This window comes from Alligator sinensis, unplaced genomic scaffold (genome assembly GCF_000455745.1).
Source record: "Alligator sinensis unplaced genomic scaffold, ASM45574v1 scaffold796_1, whole genome shotgun sequence".
Classification (NCBI taxonomy): Eukaryota; Metazoa; Chordata; order Crocodylia; family Alligatoridae; genus Alligator; species Alligator sinensis.
The window spans coordinates 1,703,264-1,717,751 of record NW_005842141.1 but is presented as its reverse complement, the minus strand read 5'-3'; the positions used below and the strand labels follow the sequence as shown (position 1 = coordinate 1,717,751).

The 14,488-nt window shown below is 42.2% G+C and overlaps 1 protein-coding gene across 3 annotated transcripts in view; it reads right to left on the bottom strand.

The window, feature by feature from the left end:
- DDC (dopa decarboxylase) overlaps positions 1–14,488 on the bottom strand; it is a 107,039-nt gene that overhangs the window by 23,450 nt on the left and 69,101 nt on the right. For all 3 annotated transcript variants that reach the window (XM_025206121.1, XM_025206122.1, XM_006025329.3), the window contains exons 10-12: positions 12,410–12,486; positions 8,790–8,809; positions 6,780–6,878 (exon numbers count right to left, since the gene is read on the bottom strand). In XM_025206121.1, the coding sequence (XP_025061906.1) occupies positions 6,780–6,878; positions 8,790–8,809; positions 12,410–12,486 (196 nt within the window). The remainder of the gene's footprint in view (positions 1–6,779; positions 6,879–8,789; positions 8,810–12,409; positions 12,487–14,488) is intronic.

The window sequence follows — 14,488 nt, the reverse complement described above, 5'->3', positions numbered from 1 at the left end:
TGCATGTGGAACTCCTGTTAATTAGTTGCACCATAATTTTTGCTTGATCTCTAACAGCAAAGAGTAGTTAGCAAAAACACTAGGGGGCAGCAGACACTTAGAATTTTTACACAGTTCAGGAGGGATTCATAATTTCCCAGAAGTCTGAATATACAACTGAACTATTAATGCCAACCACCCAAAACCCCACACCACTTAACCACAAAAACTTGCCCATGACAGCTGCAGTGCTAGTAATCCAAACCAGAGTAAACACAAAAGAGTTAGATCTCATTAGGAACTGATGCCTGAAATCCACAAAAATCAAAAGGATTTTAGATTTAAGTCTTCTCTGTCCAAGATAAGTATTGCAGGAGGGTATAATGATTGTTCACAAGAGGAGTCAAGGTAGTTCAATCCTATTAGCGGCATATACAACTTGTGAGAATGAAGTCCTGCATGTAGAACTGGGGACACATCCTAGGGAGATGATATTCCATGCTAGTCTCAGAGGTCTGTTAAGCAGAGCCACAAAGACAAGAGTTGATGAAGGAGTGAATTGCATTAACTACAAATTTCTTTGATTTTGACACTTGGCTCATTCTGTGCCTTTAAGCTTATTTTAACATACATTATAAAATATTATTTTGATTTAAAAAATACAGTACAAGAAAAATTGTTATTGTTGTTTAGTACACTACATTTTCAGCCTTCAACTGTTAGTGAACAGATATCTTAACTGTGGTACATGGACCATGTCACCCTAGTGTCCTAAAGAGCCCTTGTGCTTGGTCTGTGAAAGATGGCTTGGGCTGTCACACTGGCTATCTTCAATTCCTACTGCCAATATTCATTAGAAGCAACTAAAAATTCTTCTCTAATATTACTTTTTTTCAAGTAGACAATTAACACATGTTCTGGGGAATATAATGTGCTGGAGAATATAATGTGAACTTGCAGATGGAAGGGGAACTGGTCTGTGTAATAGTGAATGGGAAAAGTGACTGTGAGTGTGTGCGAGGGGTAGGCTCATGAGGGGGCTCTGTTCAACTGTGCCCACATTTCAAAAAAGTATGCAAGGCCCCTGCATAGAACCCACGTTGGAATGCTGAATGTTGATCTGATGCAAGCTGGTATGGTGTGGCACATAGATCAGAGCTGCGGTGAAATCAAAGTCACACCAATTTTTGCATGCATCTGCATGTAGGCACACACACATGTGTACATGCACACACACATGCACACACAGTTTGGTCATCCTTTCCCTTGCCTCCTGCCCTGTTGTTCTCTTGGCCTCATCTTCATCTTACTGCCTTCTGGGCCATCCACAATGCTGCTTTTCAGCTGTCATTTGTAGCAGGCTGTTGGCAGTTCAGAGGCTATCAATGGCACACCTGACATGCTCAAAGTTCTGCACAATTCCACCTCCTTTTCCCCTATGAATTACACAAGCCCCGTCCTACTGGCTGCCCTTCTGCTCTTCCCCCATTCCCATCTTGGGGTTTCCTTTTATGCTTGCTTCCTCTGTCTGAACCAGTTTTTCTGTTGTATGCCAAACAATGATCCTCTTTTCACTAAAATCCATCCTTTAACACCCATATATGCATGCTGTCTTCTGAGAAAGCTTTCAACAAAAATTCACATAGTTAAAAGAAACCAGCACTTCTTGGAGATTAAGCTTTTATCTTGTTACCTAGGGTGCACTTGTGGGTCATTGCTCTATCCTGGGCACAAAAACCCTGAACCATCTGGGAATAATTCCCCAAACTGTTCTATGAAGTACCCTCTGGGATGCCAGAGAAGGAGTGAAAATAACATGGGTGAAGGGACATGTTAGACAGCTTTACAGAGGAATGTGTGAGAGCTGCTGGACCCAAGCAGTTTTCTAAGAATAGAATAGTCAATAGAGTAGCAGGGAACCAAGGCCCCTTCCCCACCCCCCACACGCATGCATCCGCACACAGATGCACACACACATACTGCTTCTGAGTTGTCACATTTGTAACATACTTGTGAAGGTGTAGCACTAAATCACATCCAGTTTTCCAATTTTGACTATAAGTATTTGGAGAAAGGATTGTGTCTTCCTTTAAACTGGAATTTGAACAGGATATCAACAAAACTTTTAGGAAAAGGATGTCAGGACATCTTTGACAAATGCTAGTGTCTTGTAGGCATGTGCCGGGGTGGGCAATTATTTCAGGTAGAGTTTTGGCAAGCCATCGAGGGCCACATGACAGGCAGCCAGGAGCAGATAAATATTAATTTCCAAAATGTTTTAGGGGCCCCACAGACCAGACAGAATGGTCTGGCGGGCTGCATCTGGCCCATGGGCCACATTTTGCCCACCCCTGCATAAATGCCACTTCCTCATAGCACAGCCTATTTGAGCAGGGGTTCTGTATTCAGAAAAGTGCCACCTACCAAGTCATCAATAGCCATTAGTACAGATACTAGGTTTCCCTAGCTGTGACACTACAAGGTTTTCACAAAAAAGTGTTGACCCAACTCATATCTGCTTACTTTATGATACTTCACTGAATAATAGCCCAAGCTGGTGTGGCTACAGAGAAGAGCAGTCCTCGCTATGTGAATTTTCAGCTGTGAATTTTTAAGTGGGATCTGCTCTGTGAATGGGGGATTTTCTCTGTGAATTTTTAAGTGGGATTTGTTTCATCGTTATAAGTGAAGAACAGAAAAAAAACCTTACAAAGCTCGTACAGGCCGCATCCAGACATGCAGGCACATGTGATCTGTGGTGCCACAGACCTCTTTGCTGTGCCACAAACTGCACGTTTGGAACATTAAAAAGTGCCCCATGCTGCAAATTTGCAGTGCAGGGGCAAGATTTGCTACCAGGATTTCCTGGTAGCAAAAAAAAAAGTGCTGAGCAAAAAGGTGGAGCAGTGCAAGCTACAACAGCATGTACAGGAAAAAGCAGAAGCTTGGCCCTTCAGGAAGATGCTTTGGCCAAAGCGTCTTCACTCTTCCATTTGTGCCCTGGCTGCTCCAGCACACTGGGAGCTGGGAGGAGCTGGAGAAAGGGCGGTTTGCACCAAGTGGGACAATTTCTCTCTCACCAAACTGCACATGCCGCTACTGTTTCTGCTGCTGCAAGCGCATGCCCCTGCACATCTGGACACAGCCATAGAATTTAATTGCTTCAAAAGCTACAAAGGAATGCATTTTTGGAATGTTCACAGGGAACATAAAATAAATTAACTTAAAAAGCCACAACACAACAAACATCCTAAAGTTTAAAACATACTATTAAGAAGAAAAAACACTTGTTTGCAACTTTGAGGAGATGGAAGGCAGAAAAGAGAGCTGGTCATGAACCTTCAGTTTCAAAAATATTTGAAAACAATATTGGTTTTAAAAAGATAATTTTATTTATCCACTTATAAGCACACCATCATTGTGGAAGAATGATACTTTCCCCTGCTAAAGCTTGTCATGAGATCAAAATCACTCAAACTTTCAAAAGTTGAGGTAACTCCTGGGAGTCTGAGTAAAAAAGGATACTTTTCATAGGCACTGGAAAAGTTTGGTAAAACTTTTAAATTATTTGGAAGCCTAATTCTCATTTTTCCAAAGAGACCTCAACATGCATAGGGTGACCTCTGTAGTAGCTAGGAGAAAAATAAATCTTAATCCCCAAGCCTACAAAGAAGACCCAGCCATGCTGTCTAACAGTCAGGCTGCAGCTACCACCACAGGTTGTGGGTAAAGGTAGCAGATAGCTTCATGCATTGGCCCACTGACCATGTCCCAAACAAGCTCACTCCCCCTTCTCCACGTTCCAGATCAGGGAGCTGTTGCATAGCTCTGCCCCAGGGTGCACTGAGACAGCAGAAACGTGTTCTGACCCACATTCACTGCACAATGTGACCAAAAGAAAACTTGCTCGTCTCTCAAACGATAACTGAGAAATGGGTCTGGCAACTTCAGGGATCATCTTGTGGCACAAAAAAGTGCCAAGTGTAACCCAAGCGATAGTACTGGCTGTTCTCTCTAGAGATTGCCTTTGCCAACACTGGGAGTATGAAGACTGTTATTTGCAAGATGTTACCATATGTTTAAATGGAAACAACTTCACAAGGCCTGGAATTATAAAAATCCTTTAAGAATGACAAGGGATGGTAAAGTGAGGTTAAATTTCAAGAATGTTTTCTTTTGGGAATCTGTTTATAGCTCTGCAGTGTAAACCAGTACCAGATTTCATGATGTTCCTCATTACTACTACTATTTCAAAGAAAAAAAATCACCATTATATTTTGGGGACTGTGAAATGGTTCTTGGAAAGAAGCAGGTGAAGAAATGGGGAAAAGAAACAGGCAGTCCATAACTGCTGTTGATGGCTATTGCTACAATCTGCACCATACTACAAGTTCACAGAAGAGCAACTGATCTAGAAGACTACCTAGATTCCTACAAGAGAAAAATCTCAAACTGTTCATGCAAGTGCAGGTCCACTGAACATTAAAAAAAAAAGAAAAAAACAAGGATATTTTTAAGAGAAACAGTGAAACCCACAGAATGTGATGAGACCTCCTCCTTTCCACATGGAAAAATCTGAGTCCAAGTCAGCGTACACAGTAAGCCAAATTTGCTCTCAGTTACACCCATACAGCTATACTGAAATCACAAGTGTGAGATCACAATTTAGAAATATCCCACAACATTTTTTAGTGCTTAAAGAAATAATGTTGCGCACACATATACAGTCCAGCAAGTCTATAAGATGTAATGAAATAAATGCATAGGTTCTTATAAGTACCTATGAGTATTTAAGGCACTTGAATACTTTATAAGTACCTCAAATAAGAATGTAAGTACTTAAGATAAAGAAAAATGCCAGGAACATTTTGAATTATTTTTCTTCATGGTTTGTCTTCTCTAGTCCAGGGCTTTACAAAGAAAATCACTTGCCCTGACATTTCTGTGTCTGCTAGAGGACTGTTTCCAAAGCCAATGGGAGAACCCTTCTTCAAAGATGCTATTTAAGAGACGCTTGAAGGACAAGCATTTGCTCTGTGAGCACTTGGGGAAATATTTGGGAGTCAGGAAAAAGAGAAAGCCTGTACCATACTTTTAAATATAAATAAGAAAGACTAAGAACTAAGTCAGATAAAGTATATGTAATAAATGTAAATACTCCAGCTCTGACACCATCACCATATGAGATTTAGTGCTACTTAAAAATCTTGGCAGCACATTGGATTAGCTGCAGCCTTCAAAGCCTCACCAGTGAAACCAACCTAGCAAAAAGTGCAATACAGGCTGACTCTAGCAAATCACGTGCCTAGTTTCACTTCAGCAGGCTATACAAAAGAGGCCTGAGACCTCAATATTGATTATATGATAAAATGCTATTGTTGTTACTCCTCTCATTTGAATACTCCCCTAATGTGCTTCCCTGTAAGGTCCGGAATCTCTCTTAGATGTTTGTAAATTGAATCAATGGAAATTATAAAACATTTCCCAGGAGAAACAGATGAGGGAAAAAGGATATTGTCCTTAATCTGTTCCAATAGTGGCAATTTAGGATAGAGCCATCTTTTTATGCACATTAGGCAGACAGCTGATTTGCAGCAGCATCTTATTAGAAATCCTGTTTAGAGATCTTTTATTGGTCTTTAATGAAAACTGGAGCTTTTATTAAGAAATGTATGTCTGTGGGAGGGCCAGGCACATTGGACCAGATTGAACCTGTACATAAATCTGAGTTAACTCCAGGATCTAGTTGTGTCTCTTCATTTTGGAAAGATACAAAATGTTGTAATTTTACTTTGCATATACAGTACAACAGGAGGATGCACGTCATTGAGCAGGATATTTACTCTCATAAAAAAGTTCTGGCCATCGCAACAATATCTTAACTGCATGCTCATAGTAACAAATGTGACAAAAAAGTTCCAAGGCCATGAACAAGCTCCAAGAACCCTAGTCCTGATGTGAACATACAGGCCCCAGAGATCCCCATGCCATTCCTGGGAAGGCCTCAACTGGGGCTGCACATGGCACTGGCCCAGTCACTAGTGTGTGCCCTCAGGCGGGGCCAGGTCCTTCCTCCATGTGCCCTACGTGCCATTGGGCCAGGCCAGCTCCATGGAAGCAGGACCCGGCCTGGCCCAGGAGTGCACGGCTTCAGCCTGTGGTGCCAGGAGCCGTGGGTGACAGCATGAGCAGCCTGGTCTTGTTTGAGGGTACATGCCAGTGGCTGGGCCAGTACCCTGTGCAGCCTCTGGGTCTGAGGTGGCGCCACACCCCTGGGGGTCTCTGCCAACAGCAGGCCACGAGTGCCCCAACAGCCACTGCTGCTGCTGCTGCGGGAGGGCTGCGCACCACGCAGGGAACCCACCCCTCCCGAGCAGTCTCCCTTGCCCGCACAGTCTCCCCCACTTCCACGTCCCTGCTTACCTGGGACAGAGCCTAAGTCCAAGGCACTGCTGCAGCCTTGCCCACTTTTATTTGCCCCAGCAGGGGCACGGGGCAGCCATAGAGTGGCCAGATGCCAGAACATCTCCTTGGAGGACCCAGCCTCCAGTTGCCTCTGGACACGCTCCAGGAGTGCGTCCTGTCCCACTTTTTTCCGATGTGTTTGTTTGTTTTTTTTATACTGGGATTTCCCAGTATCAAATTTAGAGTCTGCGCTGCAAATATGCCATGTAGGGAGCATTTGTTCATTCTAAGTGTGCATCCTGTGGCATCTCAAACTGCTTTGAGATGCCGCACCAGGCATGTGCTCACTTGTCTGGATGTGGCCTGAGTTGTCGAAGGAAGTATAATAGGATTACCTGGCGGATATGCTCCTGTAGTCCCTTGACTCCATACATCCTAAGCACAAACCACATTTTCAAGGAGCGGAACCTTCGGCCCAGAGGGATTTGCCAGTGCTGCATTTGAGAAAGAAGGAGATTGATGTCAGAAGTCATTGCTTTGGGTACAAAGCAGCACATGCCATATGACAGTTTTGGTATACACCATACGTTCAGTTCCTGAAAACTAGATGACAATTCTTGCGGTGCATCAAGTAATCAAAGAATGTTTGGGGGCTCACAAACTCTTTGGTACAAACATTTAAGCACTTAAAATGTAGAAGTAAGAAAGGGAAGAGGTATCAGAAGACAGGACCCCAGACTAAACCACATACTTCTCACTCTTCTGAAACTCCCATTAATGTCTCCACCAAATGCATATTAACATCTTGTAAAAACCTCATAGTTTTACCAAAATTTACCATGAAGGACTCAGAATGCAAAAAAAAACAACAAACCATCTATATTTTTTTAAAAGTAAATTTTAAGATTAAGGTCTTGGTATTGCCCTCCCCCCCCAAATGTCCTTAACAATTGCTATATAAAATAATTTGAAAAAAATATGAATGTTATATGTTATGGCACGATGAGAATATGTTCAGGAAGATACCTGCCATTGGCCTGCCTAGAGCTATCAGGCAGCTACATATACATATAAATCTCATGTCAGTTGAGAGGTGACTTTTGCCTTCAGATAAAAAGTTCTTAAATAAACAGGAGTTGGAGTTTTACATTTATTCTCAAGTGGTTAGCAGTTTGAAGCTACAGACAGGCATTCTACTTCAAATTTCTGAGAAAGTGGAAAGAAGGTGGGTGTACAGGCAGCCTTCTGGGACAAGAGTAGGCTTGTACGAATAGGGAAGTATTCAATTCAGATTCGGATTCAGACAATTCGGAGCAGAGTGATTTGATTCAGTGATTTGAGTCACTGTCCCTATTCAATTAGGCCCTCAGAGGCCCCAATTGCTGCTGCAGCACCCGGTGAGTGCAGAGCTTTATTTTTATTTTTTAAAGTCATGGGAGGATGGGGCTGGGTGGGGGATGGGGCAGGGCAGCAATGGGGGCTTCTTCCAAGGCTTCCCCCGTGCAGCGAGAGGCAGGCACAGCCAGAGGAGCCATTAGGGAACCTGCAGCTCCCCAGCTGTGCCTGCCTTTCCCTGGTTGATCTGAATCTCTAAATCTCTCTGAATCAATTCAGAGGCTTCGGATTTGATTTGGGCCTTCTAATGGGTCTCCCAATTTGATTCGGATTTAGAGATTCAGCCACAGAATTGGTCCAAATCTCCTCCAAATCAAATTGACAACCAAAGCTTTGCACAGCCCTACAGGGGAGCAAAAAAGTCCCTGCAAAGGCAAGCTTTTCAGCCAGTGGGCTACAGGGGGTTCTCCTTGGCTCCCCCTGTCCTCAGAGGAGCCTGATAATTGACAAGTTGTCCTCTTCCCTGTCAGGGAAGGGGGCTGGCAGTCATAGGTCAGCTGGCAGCTGCTGGAAAGAACTGGGAATTGATGGGAATTGGTCATGTCACTTGAACAGTCTTAGAGAAAGCCAAGACTGTCCAGACAGTCAGCAGAAGGGTCCCCACGGGACTCCCTGAAAGCTTGCACTGGGTGAGCTATCAGGCACCAACTCCTCCTTTGGAAAGAGGAAGGGACAGCAGAGGACTATGGGATAATGGGGGATCCTAGGTCTTCTCATCATGCTACATAAATCTGAATAGGCTTTACACTGACTGCATGAAAACTCATTCTCCAATGAAGTTACTGTTTGAAAGAGCTAACACATTATGGTGGAATTACTATTTTTTCACACAAGGAACTAGAAAAAGCTATGTATATTGTCCAACAAAAATGTAATGCCTGTCCGTGGCTTGAGCTTTCTTGGCAGAAAAGTGTGATGTTTTGAGAAACATGAAAAAAAAGAAAAAGAAAAACAGCTCTTCTTTTAGTCATTTTAACATCTTAAAGTCAAATTATTAATGATGTACTTACCCGGTAATCTGTAATAAGACCTAAGAGGGGGAAAAAATAAATCCAATTACTCTAACTTCAAAAACCAGATACTAGAGAATTTTGCTATTTTACCCTTTGTAAGGTACTCAGTACAACCAAAAGCCATTGGAGCTGAAGCAAAGGAACATGTATGAGGAAGCACCTTGACATCTTGGGCTCACCTACTTCTTAATTGGTGGGGCTATACCTTTTAAATAGCCAAAATTAAGCAGTTTTCATGAGAAGCAATGAGTCTCCTTTCTGTTACATCTGAGGCCTGTGAAAATGCTAGGTCAAATAATTGCATTTATTTTCCTGTTTCAAGGGGACACTTGTCTAGAAGGCATCAAATAATTGACATGTAACAGACTCAACTGCCTCCGTGAAGTGGAATCCAAAGGAAGAATAGTAACAGGTCACCGGTTCATCACAGGTTCTCTGTCATAAAGTTTCCTCAGTCTTCACTTTGGTGAATCAAAGACATGTTCAAGAGGGATTTTGTGCTACTAACCACTCCACTGTGTTTATTCAGACACTTGCTGTTTGTTCCTAGGTCTGTCGCTCAGGAGGGCTGAGAGCTCCAAATGATAACCAAACATCAGCTCTACTCAGAGGATAATGCTGGGCATTTCTCCATTGTTTTTTGCTCAAGGTCTTGTTCATAGCTCTTTATAACACTGCCTGACAAAGCCAAAAAACATCCTTGTGAGGCAGGCCTAGAATATGGATAGCTATATTTTGTTCAATTACCAAGAGTCAGGAGGTGTATCTCCTTTTGCAAATCAGTTAATTGAATTAATTTCACATTAGGGGAAACTGAGACATGAACCTAAATGCTTTGCATATGATCATGTGGTGAGTCTGTGACAGAGACAAGAACAGGACCCAGATCTTCTGCCCTCGGGTCCAGCCCCTGATTCAGGAATGTGCTAAGGAGCATGTTTAATTCCATCCCTATTTAGAGACACACTAAAGCGCATACTTAGCTTTATTATTGCTGCCACTACTACTTCTATTCTGCTTTACCCATGCATGTAAGTTGGACCATGTGACTTAAGTATGTGCCTCAGTGCTTGCCTGAATTGGATTACAATGAAAAACATTCACTTTCCTCTGCCTGAAGAAGGGTGTTTGGATCTGAAAGCTTGCAAAGAAATGTATTTTTTTGCCACTATTTAGTTGGTCTAATAAAAGATATCACCTCTAGCACAAGAGTTTTGTCTGCTTCTGCCTCTTAGAACAACATGGCTATAAGCTATATCCCTGTTGTATCACATGTACTTACCTGGCTAGTTACATGCCATATGTACCATTCTTATAATCTATATGGGAAAAGGAAGTATTTCCTGCAGTGTCATTCTTACCTGACAACCAAATGCAGTGGCAAGCTACATTTGTGTATACAGCTTAAGTGCATGAGAATGTACTCCTTATTATAACTGCCTAATCTTACCTTTATCCTACACACCATTAGTCTGTTCCTTCTAATCATAACCAAGCTCTTGAGGAAAGTGACTGTCTCTTTACTGAACATCTGTATAAAACCAAGGACAGTAGGACCCTTAAGGACTGCTTTAACAACAACAATATACTCATTTCATTATAGTCAAGGGAAAGACTTCCACTGACTTCAGTGGAAGAGCAAATGGGTCTCAGCTGAGTAGCAATGTAATTTGATGACACCCATTTTCCTCTACATCTCAATGACCATTTTAGTTTAATAGTTGCAAGCCTGAAAGTAAAGAGTAAGGCAACCTCTGAAGAGCACATCATTTTATGTCACTGAAAGAGTCTATGCCTAATGATCCACTAGTAACACATTTCAGAAGCTGTAGAGCATAATGCAATCAATGATTAGTCCTTGTCCTAGTGATTACAAGCCTTACTCTTCCATCTGTATTTAACCAGGAGGAACAGAATTGTGGGAGCACATGCGGTATTCACAATAGAATACAAAGCTGTAATTTCCTAATGCTGCCATTTGGATATGACCTGTATCCTGGGTTGCCAGGCAAGCTCGTACAATCTTCCTGGCATGACTATGAAAATCACACAGAATTATAATTACTGACAAAATAAAGACTTTCCCCTTTTGGGCACACATAATTGCAGCATGCTTATTAAGAGTAATTGCACATAGATAGATGTATTTTGTCACTCACTTAAATTCCTGAATGATAGATAAATGAGGTTTAAAATGTCACTTTGTTTACCTTGTAAGCAGTGGTTAAAAAGCTGGGTGCACACTACTAACTGCCAAATCCCAGAATTAGAGAACTGAATAAAAATGTTTTCAGATGTGCTGAGCTCCCCTAAACCTCGCTGAAGTCAATGGGAGCTGGAGATGCTCAGCACCTTGACAAAACCCAAACATGTTTATTGAGATGCCTAAATATGGAATCAGCAGCTTGGTTTTGGGCACATATATTTGAAAAGTGTGGCCCCTATTTAAAGGAAGTCACTGACAAATGGGAATAAGGCACAGAGTAATTGGTGTCCTAAATAGAATCATAGAAAATTAGGGTTTGAAGAAACCTCAGGAGGCCATCTAGTCCAACTCCCTGCTCAAAGCAGTACCATCTCCAACTATATTATTCTAGCCAAGGCTCGCTCTAGCCAGGTCTTTAAAAATTCCAAGGATAGAGAGTCCACAACCCCTGTGGGTAACCTGTTCCACTGCTTTACTATCCTCCCAGTGAGAAAGTTTTTCCTAATATCTAACCTAAACTTCCCTTGCTGCAACTTGAGACCATTGCACCTTGTTTTGTCATCTGCCACCACTGAGAACAGTCTAGCTCCATCCTCTTTTGAACCCCCTTCAGGTAATTGAAGACTGCTATTAAATTCTACCCCCTCAGTCTTCTCTTCTCCAGGCTAAATAAGCCCAGTTCCCTCAACCTCACCTCATAAGGAATGTGTCCCAGCCCCCTAGCTATTTCTGCTGCCTCCACTGAACTCTCTCCAATTTGTCTAAATTCTTTCTGTAGTGGGGGGTCAAAACTGGACACAGTACTCCAGATGTGGCCTCAGCAGTGCCAAATAGAGGAGAATAATCACTTCCTTCAATCTGCAGGCAATGTTCCTACTAATGCAGCCCAATATGCCATTAGCCTTCTTCGCAACGAGAGCATACTGTTGGCCCACATGGATGGTTCAAATCTGGACCACGCATATTCAAAGTATGGCACCCTCCAATGACCTATGCAATGCACTTAGGTTCACGAAAGGTTGTTCTCTGTATATAAAATCTTATTTTGCTAGTCTGTAAAGATGCACATATCTACCCTGCCACCTACACAATTGAATCATCACATCCAGATCACAAGAAACATTATCCCAGCACATATTCTTGGTCGGTATGGAGCTGGAGAAATCCCACTGCCAAGTATGAACATCATAAAATTATTTTCTTCCAACTGCCATTGTATCAACTAAAAATCTCACTGGGCATCTACCTGTATGTTTGCAAGCTCACAACCATTGAGAATCTGGTCCCAAATCACCTTTTGAAATGGGACAGAGATGATTTTGAAAGTGTTGCCCCAAGTCTTTAACTATTTTTTTTCATTTAAAATAAGTGTGCATAAAACAATGATCATCTTCTTTAAATACAAAAGTACCAGATTCCTGGTGGTTATGCTGCAGGTAAAGTGGATCTAACTTGAAGGCACCTATTAAATCAGATCTCTTCTTCACCCTGCATGAAAAGAACAGACACGGATTACTCTGAAGAGAAAGGACAAATAAATAGTGGTTAGTGGCAAAACTCAAGCTCACTTCTCAACATCTGTTTCTATCACTGATATACATATGGTGGACAGGCTATTCCTTTTCTAGCCTTGCAAACCATAATTAATTCCATGGCTATCATAAATGTTGGTGTTAATGATACTTCTTCATAGATTGTAGAGTCAGAAGGGACCACAAAGGATCATTGTATCTGACCCCCTGCCCCTGGCAGGAAAGAGGACTGAGGTCAGATGACCCCAGCCAGGTGATTGTCAAGCCTCCTCTTGAAGACCTCCAAGTTAGGTGATAGAATCACTTCTCTTGGAAGCCCATTCCAGATTCTGGCCACCCTACTGTAAAAAAATTCTTCCTAATGTCTAACCTGAATCTCCTCTCCATTAGTTTGTACCCATTATTCCTAGTTACTCCTAGGGGCGCTCTGGTAAATAGCGCTTCTCCAATTCCCTGTTGTCCCCCCTTGATAAACTTATAGGCGGCTACAAGGACTCCCCTCAGCCATCTCTTGTGAAGGCTGAAGAGATCCAAATCCCTCAACCTCCCCTCGTAGGGTCTTTCACGGAGGTCACTAATCATGCAAGTGGCCCTCCTTTGAACCCTCTCCAGATTCTCTGTGTCCCTCTTGAAGTGCGGGCCGTGGTGCTAGAGCAGTGGTGCTCAACTTTTGGCCCTGTGGGCTGGATAAGTGTTAGAGGGCAGTCTGTGGGCTGGATCTCATGGGTCAGTCCACAGGCCAGATCCAGCATGGGGAAGCTGTGGCAATTAATGCTGCCACCACTCCCCTGCTCCCAAATGTTGGGACCGGTAAGGAGCCTTGTGGGCCAGATGACATGCTCCCATGGGCTGGATTTGGTCCACAGGCCAGAGGTTGAGTACCACTGTATTAAAATCATTTTAGATGACAAGTAACCTGGTGGAACCTGCAATGAGCACATTCTCTCCATGAGTCCTGCAGAGTGAAGTGACTTGTTAAGCATCACTCAGAGCATCATTGGCTGGGCAGGGAATGGAGCTTGGGCCTCCCAGAAGCAACATGTCAGTTACTTGCATATTAAAATTCATAACACTGAGAGTACAACAAAAATTCCTGAGAACAGAGTAGTGAGAATCATCAGGAAAGGTTATTATTTTATTTTGACTGTGCAACTAGAGTTTTTAACAACCTCAATTATCATCTGTTTTAATGATAAAGAAAATAACCAAAGTGCTTACTTCACATTATAGAGAAAACGCATGTAAAATTTAATTTCAAACTATAAAAAGCCACTTTCCTTTAAAAATGCATGCACAGTGAACCTCAACAAGAGAAAACTAGCTTTTTGTATGTTAAGATAATCATAACACGCCCCCCCCCCCCCAAAAAAAAAAACAGAAAAATTACTTTGGAACCAACAGTTTATTGGGTATTAACCTGAAGTAATTTGTCATCTTTGAATACAATGAAAATTTTATTCCTGTCCTATTTCAGAACAAACCAAAATGGTTAATAGAAGGCCATGGCACAGCTGACCTGTATTGTTATGTTGCTATATACCAGCCATTTGGATATGGAAAATAATACTCTCCTATTGTGGCTCCATTAGCCATTCCTTTCTGTGGAGCTAGAAGCTGGCAGTATAATGGAATTGCCTCCTACCTATGTTAGATAGTGCTACTAGATTATTTATTACCAAAGTATTACTACAGCAATAAGGTTAGAGTGACACAATCACCTTGCATAGAAAAGAAATGGCAGCATTTATATTGTGGGTAAGTGTTTTAGTGACATAGAGCCCATGTGCCATTGAACCTCAATGGGACCTGGGCTCCTAAATCATTTACGTTCCTTTTGAACATTTAAGTTTATATATATAGTAGGGATTTCTAAAGGATACTAGCTTCCCTGGGATTAAGTTCCTTTTAGTTCATTCGCAGACAAATGGTTCAGTTCTAGCCTTTATGACTATATTTAA